Here is a 24833-nt window from a genome sequence, read left to right as displayed (position 1 = left end):
AAGAACTAAACAACAATGCACTAAACAAAGCAGTGACAAAAGATTGTGAAAGTGATGAAGATAGTAGTGAAATAATGAGGCAATGGATGATAAAACAATAAACACAAGGTAATAGTGAAGTAAATGTGACAGTACAATGAAACTACAAGCAGAGAACAATGGAACCAAGGCCTAAGCCAAGGGCAGGGGAGATGGTGAAGGTGAAATGGTGAAGGTGAGATGGTGAAGGTGAGCCTAGGCATACTACTAGAGTGGGAAGAGAACTAGTTTGCTCACAGTCACTAGTGAGCACTAGTTTCTCCCACTGCTCAATCAATCCAATGCTTCAAAGCTAAACTTCTACCACTAACAGTGAACAAAACATGATTAAACACAAAACTAAACCTAAACAGTTGACACTAAAAGTGATTTAAACAAACTTAAATACATTACACCACTAAAATTAACCTAACAATGATTCATACTAAAGCACTAACAGGGATTCACAGTTAAACATTGAAATTGCACTAAACATGATCAATCAAAAATTAAATTGCAATTAAAAACAAACAGAAATTAAAAGATAAAATCAAAATTAAAAACAAACAGAAATTGAAATTAACTAAAATTGATTTGAAACTGAAATTGAACATTAACAGAACTTCACAGTCCTGGACACTGGCTAGTCCAGCATGAAAATTACACACACCACAGTCCCCTTTTTATACCCAATACCCAATTTAGGGTTTATAGAAAAATACCCAAATTCAAACAGTGAAATTAGGTATATGATTTACCTAATTTTTGACAGTACAAATTGAACCCATAACTAATTCATTGCTTCTCCTAACAGAAATTAGGGTTTTCTATAAAAATCCCAAAATTGAGAAATTAGGGTTTCGTAAAATCTTACTTTGATGGCGCAATTTCTTCAATCAATCGCTGACCCATCCTTCCTCTGACTTCACTGCTCATTCCCATGCCTTTTCTAGCTTCGATTGATAACATGCAATCATTCTCATCAATTCCACACGTCACTGAAATCGTGTGATGTTGATGAAGTTGATTGAAAGTTACCATGTGCGGTAGGTGGTGGTGATGATAAAGAAGGTGGTGTGGTTGTGGAAGAGGTATGGTGGCGGAATGGGTGTTGCAGTTGCAGCTCTGCAACTGTCGGGTGGAGGAGAAGAAGAAAGAAAGAGGAAAATAATGGGTCGACAGTTTAGGGTATAGGGTATCCGTTTTTAGGGTGTTGAGCGGGATCATCAAAGTTAGATGTTGGCGAAGCTGAGCCACTGGAATCGAAGCTGGTAGGTGAATCGGACGGCTCCACCTGAAGAGGCTGGTATCGACCGTCGGATGTCTTGATACAACGAAGTTAACGACTCTAGATGGGGTTAGATGTTGAAGTGTTAAGCGGAAGTATCGAGATTTGATGCGCAGGCAAAGAAGCGACCGTAGGATCTAAATGTGATCTAATCTGAAGGCTTGGAATCTAGGCACTATGGTGTTTTGCAGGTACTTCAGATTTTGAAGAACGATGAAGAAGCGACCATTGGATGATGAGATGGATCCGATCTAACGGTTGAGAATGGAGACGGGTATGGATATATAAAATGGGTTTGGGTAAGGGTTTTGGGCCTTGGGTATGCCAAGCCCATATCTTCTTCAAGAACAATTCTTCCTTCTTGAGCCCATTCCTAGCTTTTTGGACGTGCGCTCCATTCTTTGCGGCTTCCTTGCGTAATTTCTTCCGGTTTTTCACCACTCTTCAGCTCTTTTCCGCTCCGCAAGTTATCCAGACTTTATTTATTACCTAAAAATGCAAAATTAAGTAAGAAAAATATTTATTCTTGAAAACAATGAAAATACATAATATGGGATAAAATGTAGAATTAATGCACAAAAGATGAGTTAAATGCCAAGAAAAATATATAGAAATATGCACTTTTTAGCACTCATCATTATACATGGTAACAACTTCAACCACACCTTTATTATCCGTTTGTACAATAATTTTATAACAGTTCAGTTGTTGAGCCCATTGCACACCTTCTAACACTGCTAATGCTTCTGCTTGATAAATATTTCTAGCTGTGAGTGAGATAACTTTGGCAGCTAAGAACTTTCCTCCATCATTGCGAATAACCATAACCAAACCAGAAGAATTATTAGTTTTACCCATAGAAGCATCCACAAAAATGCAAAACCATCATGCATGAGGAGGTGACCAATGCATATGCTGAAAAGTTGACTTAGGAGTATTTACATCATGATATAAGGCAATGTATATATTATATGAGCTGAAAAAGTAATATATGCAATGAACGGTACTAGTAGGATTGGGTTTAATGTGTTGAAAGACAAAGGAACATCAAGTTTTCCATATCTTCCAGAAAGTGACCACAATCAAATGAAACAGTGAAGAATGTTTGAAGGAGATAGGATTCTGCCCATTAGTCCACGAGTGTAACCACTCATGCAAATTGCTGATAGACAGTAAATGATGAAGGACATACTCTGAAACAACAAACCAAACTGCTCGAGCAAATGTGCACTGGATGAAGAGGTGTAGCGTAGTTTTTGTAGTTGCACTACATAGAGGACAAAACATACTTTTATCTTTTGAATATTTGAACACCACTGCAGATACTGAGAGGATATTATGGCATAACTTCCATAAGAAAACTAATAGTTTATATGGTAGTTTTAAATGCCACAATTTAAGCCAGAAGGTTTCAGTGAATGGTGTAATGGAATGTTGTGATTATTTTTGTTACAATATGAGTTGGTGATAAGTGGAACTTACAGTGAATTTTCCAGACCTGATGAGAGACCACTCAATTAAATCATTAGTGTTTGGAAATAACCTGATTTGTTGAATGTGCTTGATTTTCTCATGCGTGAAGAATTGTTGAAGCTGATCCATGTTCCACTGTTGATCATCAGTGAATTGTTGTAAAGTGGTAGTAGAATGACCAAATATCATATTTATTGGATCCATAATAGAGTTAGATAACCATTTATTCTTAATAGAACAATCATCACCAACAATCCATATATAGTGCTTTCTTACAATTTGTAGCCCCTGAAGAACACTCTGCCATATCCATCATAGAGTAGATCTTTATCTTTAAAATATCTAGGGCATCTGGTTTTGTAACTAGTTTCTGTTCCAATTTGGTTAACATTGCTAAATTAAATAGCTGAGGATTTTTAAAACCAAGTCCACCAAATATTTTAGGAAAGGATTGCCTCTGTATTCAATTCAGAGCTTGAATTGTTTTCTCGGGCATCCTGAAGTAGTTCATATGGAAGTTGGCAATTGAGCTGAGAACTGCTTGTATTTGAGTAGACCGTACCGCATGATTAATAATCTTTCCTTGCCAGCCTCGTAATCGATATTGCACCTTGTCAATGGTTCCAACAAAGCATTGTGACTTGTTTCCTGAAGTGAATAAGTTGAGTAGTCATCTGTTGCATATTAAGCATGTGCAGAATATCCTCACAAGATTAGAGCTAAAACATACACTTGATTTTGAATAGTTGATTAGCGGGACAGAAAGTAAGCTGATTTTTTGAACCACAACCATTAAGTTCTGAATATAGTTACCTTAAGCCAAGCTAAATAAGATGCAGTCATCTGCGAAAAAATAGGTGAGTAATTGCTGGGCTTTGCATAGCTGGTTTCACACCTTTGATGAGTCCTTCTGATTCTACATGTTGTATTAATCGACTAAATCCTTCCATGCATATAATGAACAGGAAAGGTGATAAAGAATCACCTTGCCACAGTCCTCGAGTAGGGAAGAAGGCTGGAGTAGGAGATACATTCACCAAGAGAGAAAATAGATGTAGTGGTAATGCATTGTTGAATAAGCTGACACCAGTGAGGGGAAAAACCCATTTGTTGCATGACTTGACTTGTAATAAGAAGGACCACTCCGTACGATGGAATACCCTGGACATGGTTCCAAAAACACCTGAATACCTTTTTCTGGGAAAAGGACTTCGGGACTTGAAAGCACGCCTCTAATTTTTTTTTGTGAAAACTACAGGAGACCCATTTTTCAGTTTTTCTCCACCGTGAAACCCACGGACACAGAATTTTAGGCGCGCACCCATTATATAGAGGAAAATTCCTCCGAAACCCATTACTTATAAAATCATGTTTTCGTCTTTTCTTTTGTTTTTCTCTTATTCTTCAAAACTTTTTCTTCTTTCTCCCCGATGAATGAACTTTTCTTGTCTGGATGCAATGAAGAGAAAAATTCTTGATTACACTTTTGTTCCATTAGGTTTTGGTTTAATGGTTTCCCTGTATCTACAGACTTTGAGAACCACCGCAGATCTAGCTGGAGAGTGCTCATCTACAGAAGATTTAAGATCTGATATAATTACCGGTAATCACTGAATCAGAGAGTGAATTAGAGATGTTCGAAGTTGTTTGTTTCTCCAAGTATCAACTAGATCTGGTAATTGGGTGTTTAATTATGTGGTTGTGTTTAAATTTTCACTTGTGTGAATGAAATTGGGTTCGAATTATGTCTTCCTAGGAAATGTTTTTGTCCTAGGTAATCATGTAGAAAAACGGACAATCACATAACACAATTACACACTTGAGAAATCCTTCGAAATCATTAGCAGTGGACTGTTATGTTGGGAGTCGGTGGTTGTATGAACAACAGTCTCTAAACCTTATATTTTAATTGCTCTTGCGCTGTCGTTATAATTAGAATTCAATTTTGGCGTTCGCGTTGTTTAATTGCAGATATGAGGAGAATTTACCTGGTGTGTATTTGTATGTACTGCGGACAGTAGAGCCACCAATAATGGTGATTAACATTGTTTTTTTAGTGATGGATTTCAATTACCAAGCTGCGAATTTCAGTCTCTACTTGTCCGATGACGGTGGGTCAGAGCTGACGTTTTACGCTCTTTTAGAGGCTTTTCGTCTCGCCAAGTTCTGGATTCCATTTTGCAAACAATATAAGGTGGAGTTGGAATTGCTGGTCCATTTTCATCTTCCTTAAACACAGATCACAAGGTGATATTGCAAATTTAGAATTAATCTTTGTTTCAGTTTACGGAGTAATGACCTACATCTAACATGGAGGGAGGTATTTTGGGGAGGCAGTGGAGCTGAGAATCTTTCATTTCAGCTTAAAAAGTGATGCTCGGGCTATATTTTTGAGGATTTCTCAAGATCGAAATTTTGATGGGTCAGGGCTTATTGATGCATGGCTCTAGCACATTTTCTAGTTGTTGGATTAAGCTTATTCGTTGAAGCAGAGGTAGGTAAGTGTTTGCACACTCAAATAGATTATTAGTCGGTCCTTTTTATAATGTGAGTACGTAGACATGTTTGATACTTATTAGTAATCTGTAGCAAATGTACTGTCATTTGCACAACCATTTCAGTTTAATAGGTAAAATAGCATACCTTCGTTGTGATGTTTTAGTTTGATTTTTTGACTGGAACACTTCTTGATAATTGTATCTTTATATCAACCTTGATTCATTATATATCATGTTGTACATTTGCATTACTTTAGGATAGTGTATTTTAATAGGCAGGTTCGTGATAAGTGATTAGCCAATTAGGTGCTTGAGGTAGATAAATGCTGCAACAATTTCATAATATGCATGTGGTATTATTGATGGTGGTTTTCAGACAAGGGGTAAAATTGTAAAACCTTACGCATAGCATTCCGTCACCGGTGATGGTAAACACATTTATTAGAACATTTAATGCCCTTATGTAAAAAATTACCAGGGTATCTTTTTTCAAATGCTAAACTAGGGTTTCGACACACAAAACCCTAAGCCGCACAATCGCTGCGCATCATGGCAACTATGCCAAAACCTAATCCGCAATTGCTGCGCATCATGACAACCATGCCAAAACCAAGCCGCACAATCACTGCGCATCATGGCAACTATGCCAAAACCTAAGCCGCATAATCGCTGCGCATCATGGCAACCATGCCAAAACCAAGCCGCACAATCACTGCGCATCATGGCAACTATGCCAAAACCAAAGCCGCACAATAGCTGCGCACCATGGCAGCCATGCCAAAACCTAATCCACATAATCGCTGCGCATCATGACAACCAAGCCTCACAATCACTGCGCATCATGGAAACTATGCCAAAACCAAAGCCGCACAATCGCTGCGCACCATGGAAACCATGCCAAAACCAAGCCGCACAATCGCTGCGCATCATGGCGACCATGCCAAAACCAAGCCGCACAATCATTGCTCCACACGCGCCATTGGCACATACCAAACGACACTAGCGACCTAGCATGCCAAGCCGTGCAAACCTAGGGCCAAGCCGCCACACGCGCCATTGGCACATGCCAAGCGACGCTTGCGACCTAGCATGCCAAGCCGTGCAAACCTAGGGCCAAGCCGCCACACGCGCTATTGGGACATGCCAAGCGACGCTTGCGACCTAGCATGCCAAGCCGTGCAAGCCTAGGTCCAAGCCTCCACACGCACCATTGAAACATGCCAAGCGACGCTTACGACCTAGCATGCCAAGCCGTGCAAGCCTAGGGCCAAGCCGCCACATGCGCCATTGGCACATGCCAAGCGACGCTTGCGACCTAGCATTCCAAGCCGTGCAAACCTAGGGCCAAGCCACCACACGCGCCATTGGCACATGCCAAGCGACGCTTGCGACCTAGCATGCCAAGCCGTGCAAACCTAGGGCCAAGCCGCCACAGCGCCATTGACACATGCCAAGCGACGCTTGCGACCTAGCATGCCAAGCCGTGCAAACCTAGGGCCAAGCCGCCACACGCGCCATTGGCACATGCCAAGCGACGCTTGCGACCTAGCATGCCAAGCCGTGCAAACCTAGGGCCAAGCCTCCACACGCGCCATTGGCACATGCCAAGCGACGCTGCGACCTAGCATGCCAAGCCGTGCAAACCTAGGGCCAAGCCGCACACACGCGCCATTGGCACATGCTAAGCGACGCTTGCGACCTAGCATGCCAAGCCGCCACACGCGCCATTGGCACATGCCAAGCGACGCTTGCGACCTAGCATGCCAAGCCGTGCAAACCTAGGTCCAAGCCGCCACACGCGCCATTGGCACATGCCAAGCGACCATTGCAACCTAGCATGCCAAGCCGTGCAAACCTAGGGCCAAAGACGCTACGCGCGCCATTGGCACATGCGATGCAACACTTGCATTTTGGCATTACCACTTGCACACGATGTGCAACCTACAACCACGGCATTCCGCACAAGCCATTGTCACATGCCGTGCAACCCTTGCACTTTGGCATGCCGCGCCTACATCAAAGGCCACGATTTCTCTTAAGATGCAAAATCTCGACCGTCGAAGGTCGCCACTGAGCCGGCACATCTCTCAAGCTCAACTTATCAAACACCAGCGACATGCTACACGTTTTCCACGAAAACACTCTAGACATCAATACATGTCACAAACTGGGGGATGCTGTTTAGGGTTTTGGTTTGGCGGTTTATAGCGTGCGGCATACACAAATGCCCGTTTCAAGACAGTGTATTAAGAATAAAACGGTTAGTAAATGCAGGAAGTAATGGTGAAACGCTCTTTCATTATGGAACATCAATTCCATCAATACCAGGCGTTACCACCTCTTTCCATTTAACTTATTCGTTTCTTTTTCTCACGAGGCCAGAGTACGTTTCACTTAGACTTGTATAAATAGGTCTTACCTATTTCCACCAAGACAACAAGTTTTTGGTCAGGAGAAATACAATACTCAGAAAGGCAACTTTGCTAGCTTTCCCAAAAGCTTTCACCTTCTGATACAAGTCAAGTAATACTCTTCCAGAACTGTTCTGGTCTCAAAACTCTCTTCGCTTCCCTCCCTAAACCATCCCTTCTCCTCCTCTTTGTGACCGAAGCAAATCCTGAACGGCCATTTCTTGGTTTAGGCCGGAGTTTTACAGATTGATCTCTCGAATCTGAAGTACTCCCGTGCAGTACATTTGTTAAGGGTTTAGATCTGTTTCTCACTCACTTATCGGAATTACCAAAATCGGCAGAAACGATTTTCACCCATAAACAATTAGCGACCACAGTGGGAGATTGATCTTTAGGATACAGTGCCAGTTTTCAATCCTCGATCTCATACTTCGATCCAGACCTCAGGACGGAGAAAACAAGCGATTTGTTCTGGGATCTATAACTCGATTACCAGACAACCTGGTTACCAGGCGTGATCCACAAAGAGATGGCTGGGGACTTCACAGGAAGCTCCATAGCGACTGGGGACTTTCCGTAGTCACGACAATACTACATACAAAGCCGATTTTACACGGGAAGGATCTTGTTTTCACCAGAAGATCCAGAAAACTGAGTAAGTCTAGACTGGATGGAATATACGATTTATTCTTTTAGGTTCTCGATAAAACCATCATCCTATTTCATCTTATGCTAACTAGCGGCACACGCTTTCACGAAATCAATATCCGCAAGATATAATCAGAACAATACTATTAAAACCATTCATTTCAAAAATAATCTGGTATTCTCAAAAAATACCAACCGTCTATCAAAAATCATTCAAACTTCAAACCAGACACCCTGTGTGCCTTTCAAAAAAAAAACCTAAGTGAAAGTTTGAAAAAAGACAGAGAAACATTCAGGGAAAGTTTTCCAACAAGGGTCTGCTCTTCTTGGAGAAAGCCACCCTTGCATCTTCGAGAGCCGCTCTTTTCAGAGTCAACGTCTTGGAAAGTTCTTCGATTTCTTCCTCCTGCTGTGCAATTTCATCCGCAGAAAGACTTTTGACTACTGCGGTTTTCAATTTCTGGATCTCAACGAAGCCCTTAACGAACCATGGAACGTTGAACTCGTTCTCTACACACATATCATGATGATACTTCCAACTGGTGATGACGTCCTCAGAAACAGTATGGCCAGCCACCTCGCACATGTCCTCGACTGAAGACAAGATTTCTTCCACACGCTTGACCAGTGAGAATCGACTGGTGATCTTCCTGGGCGTGGCAATGTGTCCATGTCTTTCCCAGATCTTTGTATACAACACCTCGTACTTAGCTAGCACACTGAAGTCTTCGACCAGCACATGACCTGAGTAAGGAACCAAGTACGGGGGATCGAAAGGGGCACCTGCAACCAGACCCACGACTGGCGAAGGGTTCTCTCCCACGCTTGCATTAACGGTCATCAGAACATCCTCCGTTGTTCGAGTCGTGTACATGCTCTTCATTTGATCAACTTCCATCTCCAAGGTGCCAGTAGCAGTCACAGTTTGAGGCAAATCTTCACGAACCTCTATCTCAGAATTGTCTCCAGAATCAGACCCTTCCTCAGACCCTTCCTGCAATCTTGAGTTAAACGTTTTTCTTCGGAAAAAAAAAAGAAGAAGAGAAGGAAGAAAACGTGTGCAAGACTTACCAAACTACTTCCCGAAGAAGATCCAGTGCCGCTGTCAGAAGAACTGCCTTCATCTTCTGAACTCTTCTCTTTCTCTGAATCCTCCCTATCACGAGAGGGCTCAGCACTGCCGACCTCTTTTGAAAGAGTTGTTGTCTCCTGACGACGAGCAAGTGCAGTAAAGGCGTTAACACTACCGAAACCCTGGTGGAAACAAAATGCAAATATTCAGAAACGAAATAAAAATCTACACGTTTTAGTTGAACCAGCAAAGAGGAAACACCTACCTGAATATTGGAGGAGTTGAAAGATACGGGAGTCGTCGGGTCTGTCAAAACCGACCGGAATCCGCCAGCGCGGTTCTTCGTCCTCTGTTCCTTCACCCGGGGACTGTCCACATTACCAGGCGATTTTCGCTTAGTTGCAGGAGGATTTCTCAACATTGGATGCTTTGCCAAAACCTCAGGAGTGGGTCTACAACGGGCATTCGCCACCATATGGTTCACAAAACCCCGGATAGTAAGGAACTCATCTTTCCAGAACTCACTATACTTGAAAGTCGTCGAAGGAACTCTTTCCGAAGGAAAGAAGGGTAGACGCGTATCCGGTTCAAGAACGCTGGCATTAAGAGCAACAAGCAACGAATTCTTAGGAACAACCGGCTGACGAGCAAGAGGGACCCCTTGGTCGAAACCCATGTGACGAGCAGAACGATCAATATTATAAGAAGCTACTTGGAACGATCCCCTAAAGAAAGACGACATATAACTGGGCATGAAACTCCGCATAAACAAATCTTCACCAGCACTCAGGTTATCTTCGGAAAGCAAAGCCATATTCGGAGCGGAAGCAAAGGTGTTAACCTGAACTACGGACGCATGCACCGGGGCCCACGGACGAAAACCGACTTCATGCAACTTATCAAGGAAACCAACCAAGTTCAAGCCAGCTCTTGGGCGCCTGTTCACCCATCGGAGTATTCTGGAGCCACCGCAGCTCGCGGGAATCGAAGGTAACGGTTTCGGAGCATACTTCTCGAAATGCTCCCATGACCACGCTTGAAGGAAAGCAACATGGACATACAAGTCCACTTTCATAAAAGCGTTCGAAACACGCATATCCGCAACCAAATGATCCAAATGCGTATACATAGAACTAAGGAACAAGCTGCCAATGGGAAGAACTTCACCTCTCGCTAACCTTACGACAATATCCAGAAGCTCTTGTCTTATCTCTTTCTTGTCGGAACCGGCATCCAAAACGTCCCTAGACAACCAGAGAGCTAAGAATGCCGCAACATAAAGTGTACTACTCTTTAGACTCGGTTCCAGCTCATCCGGGAACCATTGGGACACCCACCAGCCGTAGAAACACTTTTCTTTCTCTTTCCGAAAGAAATCTTTCGACTTCGCAACAAGATCAGCTCGCATCTTTTCTTCATCTTCTGACAATTGGATATTAAGGTTTCCTGTTACGGGAAGATTCAGCAGAAGGGCCACGCTTTCTAGGGAGAAGGTCATTTCACCCCACCTGCATACGACTGTATGAGTATCCGGGCACCATCTGGAGATAAAAACAACTAAACCAGGGATGTCCTTCCTAATTTGAAGATTTGCGGAAGCCCTAACAACGTCAATGATCTGTGCTCGAGTCAAATTAGCACTTATATGTTCCTAGCTCACCATAAACTCAATCCATTTACCAAAGGAGCGCAACGAGCTTTGACATATTCTGAAATCAATATGGGAAGCGGAGTACACCCCTTTATGAAGACAAAACTGTATTATGCTCTCTGGTCGGACTGAACGGGTCCTCCTTTCATCATCTGAACCAGTCAAGAGAATTGGCACGAAATTTGGATGATTTTTCCGGGCTGCGGCAAGGGGCTTTGTGAAGAAGTCATCATCCGTGTTTGGTTTGGAGCTACCAACGTCTTTTGGTGAAGCAAGACTTTGTTCAGGTGACATATTTTCGGAGTTTCTTATGGTGCTTTGGTAACAAGATATCTGCACCAACAGGGGAAGACGAGAAGAAATTATCACCCACACATAGCCACACCAAAAAAAAAGAAAACCCTAAGCAACTAGGTTTTCATAAACATACTGCCGCAGTATTCATGAGGAAAAGTTTATGGGTTCATAAGAATCACGCTTATGACTCGATTCTACGAGGACATGGAAGAACAGTATTTTCTATGGGTACATACGAAACGTATATACAGCTAGAGTTTTCGTACTGGCATACAAAAATATATAAAGAGTTTAAGAAGAAGCATCAGAAGAATGCCTGGAATGCTGACTCTCCTTGTCACTCTGCCGCTAACACGAAGGTATAGAAGAGCAAAGGTGCAAGATAAAAGGAGAACACCCTTTTTATATATATAGGCGTGATAATTGAGGGAACTTCGAATAGGGAAATGATTCCCTTTTCAAAGCCGTGTGTGGAGAAAGGAAGCCGGGTCCGCAATAGCAAGCTTGGCCACTTCCAAAAACGCACACACCCTCCTTGCTAGCACCGGTCCCACCAAGCACTCCATCCGCGCTAGCTTCCCAATCCGCGCCAGCTACCAATCTGCGCAAGCTGCCAATCCGCGCCAGCTTCCCAATCTGTGCCAGCTACCAATCCGCGCCAACTTCCAATCCGCGCCACACCATGCTTTCCAACACCATGCTTTCCAACGCCATGCTCTGCCAAACGACCCGCGTCCATTCCAGGCTCATTAATACTGACAAGTCCCTTTCACACCCAGTCTATACTAGCAGCTTCGCCTCGCGCTCCAAAGCCTGGCCACAAAAACATATAAACGACTGGGATTTATACAAAGCTACCAGATGCAAGGATTGCGAATTCTACTTACATCTCGAAAAAAGGTCAGACAAGTCTCCTTAGCTCCTTTTCACGACTTACTGTCTCAGTTCTATCCTCGTTTGTCACCATCTTATGCTTACCTTGCAACAAGGGCCCTGTTCCAAGCTAAGCAGGGGACTTAATGTTGATGGTGGTTTTTAGATAAGGGGTAAAATTGTAAAACCTTACGCATAGCATGACGTCACTGGTGACGCTAAACACATTTATTAGAACATTTAATGCACTTACGTAAAAAAATTACCAGGGTATCTTTTTTCAAATGCTAAACTAGGGTTTCGACACGCAAAACCCTAAGCCGCACAATCGCTGCGCATCATGGCAACTATGCCAAAACCAAGCCACACAATCACTGCACATCATGGAAACTATGCCAAAACCTAAGCTGCACAATCGATGCGCATCATGGAAACTATGCCAAAACCAAGCCGCACAATCACTGCGCATCATGGCAACTATGACAAAACCAAAGCCGCACAATCGCTGTGCACCATGGAAACCATGCCAAAACCTAAGCCGCATAATCGCTGCGCATCATGACAACCATGCCAAAACCAAGCCGCACAATCACTGCGCATTATGGCAACTATGCCAAAACCAAAGCCGCACAATCGCTGCGCACCATGGCAACCATGCCAAAACCAAGCCGCACAATTGCTGAGAATCATGGCGACCATGCCAAAACCAAGCCGCACAATCATTACGCCACACGCGCCATTGGAACATACCAAGCGACGCTTGCGACCTAGCATGCCAAGATGTGCAAACCTAGAGACAAGCCGCCACACGCGCCATTGGCACATGCCAAGTGACGCTTGCGACCTAGCATGCCAAGCCGTGCAAACCTAGGTCCAAGCCGCCACACGCGCTATTGGAACATGCCAACGACGCTTGCGACCTAGCATGCCAAGCCGTGCAAACCTAGGGCCAAGCCGCCACACGCGTCGTTGGCACATGCCAAGCGACCCTTGCAACCTATCATGCCAAGTTGTGCAAACCTAGGGCCAAAGCCTCTACGCGTGCCATTGGCACATGTCGTGCAACACTTGCATTTTGGCATTACCACTTGCACCCGATGTGCAACCTACAGCCAAGGCATTCCGCACAAGCCATTGGCACATGCCGTGCAACCCTTGCACTTTACCAATGCCGCGCCTACATCAAAGGCCACGATTTCTCTTAAGATGCAAAATCTCGACCGTCGAAGGTCGCCACTGAGCCGGCACATCTCTCAAGCTCAACTTATCAAACACCAGCGACATGCTACACGTTTTCCACGAAAACACTCGAGACATCAATACATGTCACAAACTGGGGGATGCTCTTTAGGGTTTTGGTTTGGCGGTTTACAGCGTGTGGCATACATAAATGCCCGTTTCAAGACAAAGTATTAAGAATAAAACGGTTAGTAAATGCAGGAAGTAATGGTGAAACGCTCTTTCATTATGAAACATCAATTCCATCAATACCAGGCGTTACCACCTCTTCCCATTTAACTCATCCGTTTCTTTTTCTTACGAGGCCAGAGTACGTTTCACTTAGACTTGTATAAATAGGTCTTACCTATTTCCACCAAGACAACAAGTTTTTGGTCAGGAGAAATACAATACTCAGAAAGGCAACTTTGCTAGCTTTCCCAAAAGCTTTCACCTTCTGATACAAGTCAAGTAATACTCTTCCAGAACTGTTCTGGTCTCAACACTCTCTTCGCTTCCCTCCCTAAACCAGCCCTTCTCCTCCTCTTTGTGACCGAAGCAAATCCGGAATGGCCATTTCTTGGTTTAGGCTGGAGTTGTACAGATTGATCTCTCGAATCTAAAGTACTCCCGTGCAGTACATTTGTTTAGGGTTTAGATTTGTTTCTCACTCACTTACCGGAATTACCAAAATCGGCACAAACGATTTTCACCCATAAACAGGTATATAATGCAAATGTAAAATAACTTGTTATGCAGTGCAGAAAATGATTGCATAACACGTTATGCAGCTATTATTGTAGGTGCATGATAAGTTATGCAGCCTTTTTTTGTTTGCATAACTTGTTATGCAGTCCAGAGAATGGTTGCATAACCCGTTATGCAACTACCTTTTTGTTAGTATTGAAATCAACAAAAAATAAGGTTGCATAACTTGTCATGCACCTACAACAGTATCTACATAACATGTTATGCACTCGTGAAAATATGACTGCATAATGCATCAAGAAAATTGTTGCACAATCTTTTATGCATCGAGAAAATAGATGCATAACCTGATATGCATCCGTAAATATGGATGCATACTGCATTATGCATCAATTTTTTATGTACACACTAAAGTCAACCAAAACAATGGTTACATAACTTGTTATAGATGCATAATTTGTTATGCAGTCGAGAAAATGGTTGCATAATTCGTTATGCGTCTGCAAAATGTGTTATGCATCTTTTTTGGTGGCTGCATAATGGTTATGTAGTCAGTTTTCGAAATTTTGCCTAAAATGATGATCACCCCCGTTTTTTTCGTGAAAAACAAAAAATTGATATTGTTGTTTGTACTCGTTGCATAGCTCTCTTAAAAAGATTTCCAACGATATAAAATTTGTAAAATTCCAAGGCGCGGATTTTTATATATATTATATCCAAGTTACGTTGCCAATTATACCCCTGATGTATAATCCGTCATGTAGACATTTTTAATAATTTCATATAATTATGGGTGTCACGGAAATAATTATGGATGTCACGGTACCTAAAATTAATTGCGGGCACAATGAGAATTTTTTTTTTTTTGGGTCTGCCTAAGTTTCCCATTTTTTTTTCCGAAGCACTTCAGACTCCCAGAGGTAACTGGTAAGAGCCGCAGCAGCAGCACAAGAAGAAGGCGTCTACCAGAAGATGAGAAGAAACTCGCTTATCTCTTCCTCAAATCAAAATCATAATTTCGATTATTCTCAATCTCTTTTGTAAAACCCTTTGTGATTTGTTTCATTGTTCTTGAGATGATGTTATTTAAGGCTGATTTGTTAGATTATGTTTGTTATTTGATGGGTTTCATATTTATGTTGAGATATAAACGGATTCATGATATAGATTTGATGTTTTTGTGAACTATATTGAGTGTAAATGGTTGTGTTTAGGTTGGGTTTTGTCCATTAATGTTGCTTTCTGTTTTAGGGTTTATAAGAATCAAAAGTATGTAATTAAAATTTAATGAAATTTCAGGTTTTTTAGCTATCATAACTTGTCATTTCTGATAAATGGTTCGACTTAATTTTGTTAAATTGGTAGTCCTTGTTGTTCATTTCAAGTTGCTATGATATGTAAGATGTTGATATACAAGGTAGAACTAGTTAGTCATTCATGCTTAATTGATCAACTAGTTACACTTTAAGGAAATTGTAATTGTTGGGGCCATCTCCATGTTTTCGTTGTTCCTTCACTCTTTTTAGTGTTGATTTTGTAGAAGCATCTTTTCGTTTCTTGCCTGTTTGGAAATGTGCAATTGTTTCAATGTTGAGATTGTAATTGTTGGGACTGGATCTTATTGATGTTGTTGTTTTTTCCACTCTTTTTACAATCTCCATAGTGAGATTATAATTGTTTTTGTCTGTTTGTTTTTTTCAATGATGAAGTGAATATATTTTAGGGTTTTTTGTTGGTATTCAATGGTAAAGTCATATCTTTTTAGATTTATTTCTATGTTACTCGGTGGTTTCGTTTGAATCCTAAATCTGGTCTCTTTTTTACTCTTTTGGGAATTAAGGGCAAAATCAATCAATGGCGATGGCTTTTCTAAAGAAAACAAGTAATCTTCTTCTTCATCATCACCAAATTGGTTCACTTGTTGCTGCTAGGAAGATTGAAGTTCCATCTTCAACCCGTTTCCTCAACAATCGCAGCAACACTTGGTTGCCTAATTTCGTTGAAGAAAATGATGTTATTGATAGAACATCATCTTCTCTTTCTGATTCCCTCTCTTATCTCCGTCGTGATTCCTCTCCTAATCTGGGTAGTAGTAAGCAGATACTCACTTCATCAACTCACATTCTGTTGTCAGTTTCTGATTTATTGGGTTTCTGTCATTTGAACTGCAGATGTTTTGGGTCAATCTTCTTCGCCATCCAGAGGTCCTAGGATGGATAATAATTTTCAATTTACAAACCCACCTAGAGGACGAACTGGATTCACTGGATTAAAAAGATTGGATACAACAGAAAGTGTCGACGATAGAGATGTTAAGGCGAATACAGTCGTAGTAAGAGTCAAAGGGTTTACTAATTTCAGGAAAAAGAAAGAAGCTGTCTTGCGATTGAGAGAAGCATTAGGACCCAAATATCAGATTATAAACGTACAGGATGTCACCAACCTTCCACATAATGGATGCCGACTCCCCAAGAAACGTCGAAAGTAGAACAAGAGAATGATGTTCAGGTTAGTTAGAGTGGCTCATCTCTTGTAACACCCCTATTTTGGTTGTTAATCGGTTCTGTTTCTTTTGATATACAAGGTTTTATCCAACATTTCCATGATTTTATAGTTTGGTTAATTACCTGTTTTCTCTTCTCTTGTCTTCCTTGATTATTGGCTTAAGTTTTTTTGAAACATGATTTATGAAAAATTAAAATACCAAAATCTATCCTATTTTGGAATGATTTGCGTCTCACTGTAATATCCTTTATGTACCAACTTCTTTGCTGAAGTCTTGATGAGCAATTGTGTATGGTTTGACAGATTTCTTGACAGTGAGTTACGATTTTATCTGCTAGTCATTTTGCACCTAGCTGAGGCATGGAGTGCAGAGCAGGCTGAGTGTAAAGCTTTATCGGAGGCGATGCAACGGGCAAATAAACTGAGAGATGGAGAATGTACACTTTGAGCTCGACTCTAAGGTGGTGGCTGATGCTGTAAACTGTGAAAGCTTCAATATAGAACGGAGAATCCACAATTTAATTTTTGAAATAAAAAGTGTTCTTAGAGTTTTTACGTCTTGGCAGTGTTGTTATGTGCCAAAAGAAAGGAACAAGGTCGCTGACATTTTATCCAAATGTTGCCAGAGTTGAAAGGATGAGTGGAGTTTGGCTTACTTCTCCTCCCAGCAATATAAATGTTCATTTGCTGGAAGACGCATCTCATGTAAACTCGTAATCCTTCTTAATACAATTCTTTTTCCAGTTTCAAAAAAAAAAAAAAAAAAAGACAACCACGTGAAACAGACCCTAACGATCATGTAACAGAAGTGTACAAGAAAATGATAATAACCATTTACATTCACTAGGCACAACTGCGCAACAAACTTCACCTTCACAAGAGCATTCATGAGGTAAGTCTGTGCTACCTTCTAGTATCCTACCACAGAACTAATTGCCGGAATGTCACTCTTAAGAAGTCATTGATCCCGATCATGGCAACACCACGAATAAAGCATGTACAACTCCCCGAGTTGAAGGAAAAACTGGCATGGAGCCAAAAACTACTCGGCACATACCCATGTCCCATAATAAGCAAGCAAAATCAACTTCTGAGGAAGTGCCACGGTCCACTCCCAGTTGCAATTCTGAAAGTAAAAAATGCAGCAAAGAGAGGATACGAAATGTCAGAAGATGGAGATTATGTAATGTAGTTAACTGTAAATTCCGATATGTTGGTACACTGGCTTTCGTTCAAGGAACCGGTATTGTCCCGAGAACATCAACGTAAACAGCTCAAAATTCGTTTGCATATATATTTTGTTTCAAGTTCAATGCTTGAGAAATGCTACCTGGTAGGTAGGATCCTTCATCTTTGAATACAACTAGACAAATATTTGAAGGTCGTAACATTTTACTAGATTTCATTTCATCAACGAACGACAAATACAAGTAAGAAAAATGAAGGCCATAAAATTGATAATGTGATACCTCCAAAAACCAGCAAACATTCGCAGACTCATATAAATGGTAAGAGCAATCCAGATTCCAACAAAACCATGGCTTGCAGAAAGAAGAAACAGGCACACTATACTAACAATGGCCACGAGAACCTGAAGAAGTCAATTTGCATAAAGGATTAACATCAAATTCAAATAGAATAAAGTAACAATTATACTAATTGCAGAATTAATTTGCAATGTTAAGTAAACTTGCCATGGAGTAAGCAGAATATATGAAGTCAGATGCTCCAAAATTTACACCGTCAAAAACAAAGGCTAGTGCATTGATTGGTTGAGTCGCTGCTACAAACTGACAGGGCAAAAAGAAAAAAGTTCAGCTAGAAATCATTTGAAAAATGGTGTAGAAGAAAAGACGAATTCTTAGTGCAGTTGCACTTTGACCATACCGGTGTGGCTATACTTGTGAGACGCAGAACATTCCTGTCATTAGTAAATAAACGCGAACCGAAATGCAGACCCACTCCAAGAAAGACAGAAAGTATCAAACCCAGAACCAGACCCAACTGTGGAAAAATGTGATGCATAAACATATCAGAAAATCTCAGCCACAAGTTTGTATCAGTTCAATCTGTTCCTATTCAACAGTACCTGCAGTACCCGGGATGCAGTGGATGTAGCTTTCTCGAGATCTTTTTCAGCAAATGCAGTAGCAAGTATTGCCTGGAGGAGTTTAAAACCTTTGAATCCAACTATAAATGAACAAGAAAATCTACAATCCAAATTTAGCGAGGAAAACCCTTTATCTAACAGTAGGCATCTGCCGCTGTGCCAGATAATAAAGAAAACTCGATTTTGTGTTGCATAGAACATTCAGAATTCCTCACATCGTAAAATCAGAATTGAGCTCATCCGAGGTGATTACTTTCAGACATGTTTATATAGTAGTGGTTATAGCTGAACTTCACTTGTGCTTATATAATTTCCAGCAGCACGTATTGACAGTTGTGAAACTTGATACGTTAATATATTATTTGTGTTTTGTAACACTAGTCATTGAAATGGTACACTTATTACCTGTCCAGCAACCGCCAACCCATCAGCAAGAAGAGATGATGCTAGCCAAATCTGTAAGCAGATCTGGAAAGCAGCCATGGTTGTTGGTCCATGACGTGCAGCCATTGATGCTGCTAAAGTCACACAAAATGTTGCAGCTATTACCCTTGCTAGCAAAAGAACACCTGGATAACAAGAACCACGAACAGAGGCATGGGTATGTGTCAGAAGAAATTCGTAAAGCTCGAAGGGTTATTCAACTAATAATATACGTGGACAAATGTTTTTGCTTACTGAAACAGAAGGCAGTAATTTTAAAGCTTGCATAGTACTTAACAATCAGCAAATCCTACCACGGGCTGTTGAAAGACAACAGTGTATATGTCGAAGTGGTAGCAGGAAAGGTTTACATGTGAAAGTCAAAGAGACAGGACTTTACCTAGAGTTTTTATGGTGCAAAACAGTAAATTGAAGGCTTGCAAAACACAGTGAAAAATGTACCCTTTGAGGCTTTGAATTGAGCATTTATGAAGGAAAACTTTAAATGAGCAGCCCCTAATTTTATATACAAGTACTACTAAGATTGGAGAAACGAAAAAAAACTAATCATGCATGTAGAATGGCATATTGTCTCGAAATATGGTACGCCAACATAAGAAGAAGATATTTCAAATGACAGTGTACAATTATCTACTGTTATCCAGCTTATTGATAAGCTTAAAGTACCCTTACCATTTTTAAGAAATCGACTAAATTGAAGTTCCCCGATATTTGGCGGTAAGAGATCAATTTTTTCCATTAGCTTCCATAACAGTATTGCTGCGAGTAGGTACCTGCAATTATCACATGCTATTGGTAAATTTCATAGGTTTATGTGATAGTATAACAGGGGGGGAAATAAGAAAAAGAAAACTAGAGAAGGTAATAAACTTACTGGGAAATAATATGTGCAATGGCAGCACCACTGACTCCCAATTTTAAAGTGAAGATAAAAATCGGGTCTAAAATGATATTTGTTACATCTCCTGCCACTAAATTGATTCAGTAAAAATGAGTTAGAGCTATATGCAATATTAAAAACGAATAGAAAAGATGAAGCAAAGGAAACTTGCTTAAAGACATCTCATAAAACTATACCCAAATATTATTTCTTAAAGTCGAATCGCGGTTCATGTTCCCAAACTCAGATAACTAAGAGAAGGATTTTGTTTGTGCTTACCCGTCATGAGGCCTATTTCATTAGTGATACATTAACTATGTCTTACACTTATACTCAGTCAGGAGTCATTGAATCACACATAAAATGGCTCAGCAGTGGTTTCAGTACAAAGTATGAATGAATCTTATACTTGGGTGGACAAAAATCTTTATAGCAACAGAAACATAACAAGTTTTGTGGATGATATCTTACCAGTAGCATATAAAGGTGTTGTTGTATCCTTGAATCCTCGGAAGATCCCTTGCATGGCTAAAGAGAGAAGTATTGCAGGAGCACCAAGAGACCTCAATATCAAGTATCGCTGCGCTGGGGCTAGCATAGGAGACCCCTATATTAACAATTAAACGTTAATATGCAACTTAATTATGATACACAACATTGTAACATTTCCTTTAAATTTATAGGACTGTAACAATGACAAACAGAAAATATCATGTTCGCTTATTAAGCCTGTCAAGTTTTGGGGAATCAACCTAAAAAGATCCATTTATTTAATGATGCTGCTTGCTTACATGTTTTATACCCATGATTCCCAGGAGAAGCTTTGCTCCAAAAATCAGGAAAACAGCCTGAACAAGTCCAAGTATCCCTCCAATGACCAGTGCTGATGATGCTGATGGAATGTGTCTCTTCTCATTTTCAAGTTTTGCCGTCTTATAATTGTCGTATTTGTTCGCTGTGTTTCCTGTATCTGGTTTGACATTCCAAATAGCAATAAGTATCCTATTACCATGCTTGAACGGTCAAATGAACCACGACATTTCCCTCTGAGAGTTGAGAGAAGAGTACTGACATACCAGCTTTAGTGATCAGTTCTTTAACCTCACTGTTTTCCAGACATGCCTTTTCCATGTTATCAGCTTCTAGTTTACCTTCAGTATTCATTCTACTAACAGCATCTTCCTCCGCAACAAAAGAAGTTGTGATGCTGACAAGAGGGAATATAGCAATTCTTGATACCTGGTTAAATACAGCAATAGCAACTCCCACACCCGCGAGCTCAACTGGACCTACAGTTTTCAAAACATGTTCATCTAAGTTTCTCAAACCTAGAATGTCCAGAAAGATGCCAATTGGCAGCTAATCCATGTCCATCATTTACTTTTTAAATAACCAAAACAACAAACCTATATGGCCAATGAACGCTGTATCAATCAAAGAGGCAATGGGATCTGCCATTAGAGCCAATGCTGCAGGAATTGCTATTCGTAATATGTCCACCCCAAGCTCATCTTTCTTGAAAAGAAGCCTGCCAGGACAATCATTGAAGCAATTGTCAGTTCCAAAATTTGGTAAGAAGAAGGATGCCCAGATATCCAATTCAATTGTACTAAAATAGGATCCCCTGGAAAGAGGACTCCACTGTACATTTTTTAAATAAAAAAAAAGAAGTCCATTCTTGCAGAGAAAAGTGCACCTTGCATCCTTGAAGAAAACACAAACCGGCATACTCCACTTCTTTTCATTCAGATTAGCTTCCTCGGCCATACGGAGAACAGAGATTTCACCTTTAAGAAAAAATGAGAATTACTCACATGCAGAGATACAAACAAAGTACCAACAATCAAGCTTTGTATATACACCGCAAAATTATGAGTGACAACATGTAATTCAACTAAAAGAAATGTCTGAAACATGAAAACAGGCATCAAAATTTCATGTCAAAAGCATAAATTGTGAAAATTCCAGTAGTTTTCTTACTCAGTTCTTGCCAGATTTTAGACTCTGTCAAAAGACAGAATCAATCAAGGGGGGAAAAAATTGGGAAAGTGAAGTAAAGATTAGAGAAGAAAATAATAGAACGCTGTATTTATTTATGGACTCTATTGTTTATTATTAGTAGTAATAATAGTGATAATAATACCTTAAATGGCAGGTTATTCTCTTTAGCAGTTTCTGTAAAGAAGAAAGACCAAACGGCAGCAGGTGATGAAACACCATGAATAAATCAATTGCGTCTAAGGAAATGAATTCGTGGAAGAAGACGAAAAACTTCCATTAATGTCAACAAAAAAAAACACTCCATTTCAACATCTGTTTTACTTTCGTTCTCTGTTACTACCAAGTTTGTCTCTTTAGGCTAGTGTTATGTACGATGATTTCAAGAAGAAGAATCATCCATGCGTATTCAATAAATGGACATCTAATCTGGGAATGAATGCATTAAACCCAACTTTTTCATTAGTTTGATTTGATTCCTTCATCAAGAAATACAATTGCATTTTTAGGTATGAGTGGGGACTAAGCAGTTACGCCCCCATCCATATCAACATCATAAACTACCCGCTTTAAGGAGGAAGCAAGAAACGAATGTGCAGTGCTCAAATCATTTACTTCTCACGGACATTTTTGATTTTTTTCTTTGGCTAGCCAAGTGTACCGTTCGGAAAGGAGAAATCAGCATTTTTTCGGTTCCTGGTGTTCTTCTTTTCTACCAACTATATATACTGATCATTTCATGACTTAGGGTCTGTGATATTCAGAGCTACATTAATAAAGCCCCACAAACACAATTTGGTGGAGCAATTCTAGTGAATTTTGACACACTTCTTAACTTCTTATCAAACGGGGTAGGTGGATAGAACTATAATTGGAAATTGGATCATTAATCATGACCCTCTTTAACTTCTAGCTAGTTCAATCCCATTTTTGTATTAGGATTTAAGCTAGTTAAATCAATTTCTCTCTTTAAAATATTTGGTGATCCTAATAATTGAAGAGTTGGTAGCAATAGAAAATCTGGCATATTGTAAAAAATCCTACTAAGGATAGTAATCAAATTAACTGATGAATATAACATGAAAGTGATTAAGCATGCATGCATGCATACATACCTTAATTTTTAGCGGTAGATGGTATTTCCTCTTCTCTCAGCTTGCTGATTTTTTCCTGCGATAAAACTACTCAGTGACTGACGATGATGATTAGAGGAAACCAAATGATTTGTGTTCTCTTCTACTAGGTAATCTTGGCACACGCCTATATATATAATGATGATCAAATCAAAATGTAAGTGCTAATCTCCGAGTGTTTTCTGTCTCGTGGCCACCAATAAAGTAGAAAACTCGGCCATAAGAAGTAAGAAAAAAGGTATAAGTATAAGTTTCTTTAAGAACAAAGTCATTAATTTGGTAATTTCATTCCACTACATGTCTTTAAACTGAATTGTTTTGTTCCGTAAGAAGGTTCTAATAGTAAACTAAACTAAACACGATCATGCATTTGCAAATAAATAGTGAGACACGTTGAATTCCAATGTCCCATTGCAACTCCGGATTCTTTTTGCACAGACTTGGTAAATTAACCCAATAACAACAATTTCTGGATGAAAAAGACATGTAAAATTTGATACTGTTTAAATAGACGAAAATATAAAAATAGCCGGGATGTAAACAGTTTCATCTACCCATTTTCAAATATTTTTTCTTATTTTTAATTTACATCAGGATGCATCCAGTTTCACCCTCGCTATATTTTAAGTTTAAGCCAGGATGAATCCAGATTCATTCTTGCTATTTTTTTGGTGTCAATTTCGCCCATACTAATTTTTACTCGCCCATTAGAACTATGTTTTAAAAATATTTGGACAACTAACCCAATTTCTCTTCTTTTTAGCAGCGGGCCAATTTCTCCAGGGGAGGATAAACACCCGAGAAGTTTCAATCTGAGCAACGTAATTATATGTGGATTTATTAGAAGAACAAGGGTCAATTGGGGTATACCGGAAATAGTTGGGGGATATTTTACTATTTACATTAGCATGGTTTTTCAATGCCGGTGTAAGCACATGGATTTGGCTAAAGCCGAAAGCACCGAAATGGGGGCTTCGGATAATGATTGACCGAAGCCACTATTGACGACTGCACGATAAGCCGAAGCCACCAGCAACGATGACGTGGCAAGCCGAAGTCACCAGAAACGATGACGTGGCACGGACGGGGTGCCCTCAAGAGATAATTAGTGATTGCCTAAATAATCCCAATTGTAATAGTGCACGTGTACGATTAATAATTAAAGACTTACTAGAAAAAGTATTAGGGTACACGTGTAAGGTATTTCAATACCAGGCTTTGCCTATAAAAGCAGAGAGAACCTCCAACAAAAAATAGCTAATAAAATATCTTAGAAGAGAGGGAAAGAATATTTCTAAAGAGAAGTGTACTGTGTATTGAGATTGGTCCTTGTAACCCTTTAACCATTTCGGGGTGTTTACAGCCGGGAATCAAAATCGTCATGATTTTTTTACGCCTGCATGGATAATAAAAGATCCATCAATTATTTCCGGTATACCCAATTAATCTTTATAGAAAAACTTTCGGAAATTCCATCCCAAATTCCACCAGCCCTTGTATACTATGTACAGGCACGTACAAACAAAGGACACGGGAAAAAGTGGGTTTAAAAAGTGGAACTTCTCAGTTATCTTGCTTAACAGGGGAAGGCTTTTCTAGAGCAAAATC

The 24833-nt window shown here is 40.3% G+C and overlaps 2 protein-coding genes across 3 annotated transcripts; one reads left to right on the top strand and one right to left on the bottom strand.

The window, feature by feature from the left end:
* Positions 1–15037: 15037 nt before the first annotated feature.
* On the top strand, positions 15038–17427 carry LOC113308620. Of its 2 annotated transcripts, none has more exons than XM_026557079.1 (3): positions 15038–16247; positions 16327–16663; positions 16964–17427. In XM_026557079.1, the coding sequence occupies exons 1-2, from the start codon at positions 16010–16012 to the stop codon at positions 16641–16643; spliced, it is 555 nt and encodes a 184-aa protein (XP_026412864.1). In that variant the 5' UTR covers positions 15038–16009; the 3' UTR covers positions 16644–16663; positions 16964–17427. The 2 variants fall into 2 exon arrangements, with proteins under 2 accessions (XP_026412864.1, XP_026412865.1); XM_026557080.1 differs by having other exon boundaries at positions 15039–16241.
* LOC113308619 (protein DETOXIFICATION 42-like) lies at positions 17362–23548 on the bottom strand. Its single transcript, XM_026557077.1, has 14 exons — positions 23208–23548; positions 21791–21881; positions 21501–21622; positions 21171–21383; positions 20886–21064; positions 20566–20701; positions 20089–20185; positions 19887–19987; positions 19176–19339; positions 18750–18821; positions 18548–18664; positions 18355–18450; positions 18130–18251; positions 17362–17786 (listed from the first exon to the last, which is right to left on the bottom strand). Exons 2-14 carry the CDS (start codon positions 21859–21861, stop codon positions 17744–17746), a joined length of 1533 nt encoding a protein of 510 aa, XP_026412862.1. The 5' UTR covers positions 21862–21881; positions 23208–23548; the 3' UTR covers positions 17362–17743.
* Positions 23549–24833: the final 1285 nt, after the last annotated feature.

Source organism: Papaver somniferum, chromosome 9, assembly GCF_003573695.1.
Source record: "Papaver somniferum cultivar HN1 chromosome 9, ASM357369v1, whole genome shotgun sequence".
Lineage (NCBI taxonomy): Eukaryota > Viridiplantae > Streptophyta > Magnoliopsida > Ranunculales > Papaveraceae > Papaver > Papaver somniferum.
The sequence above is the reverse complement of the archived record's forward strand: the minus strand, read 5'-3'. Positions and strand labels throughout refer to the sequence as shown.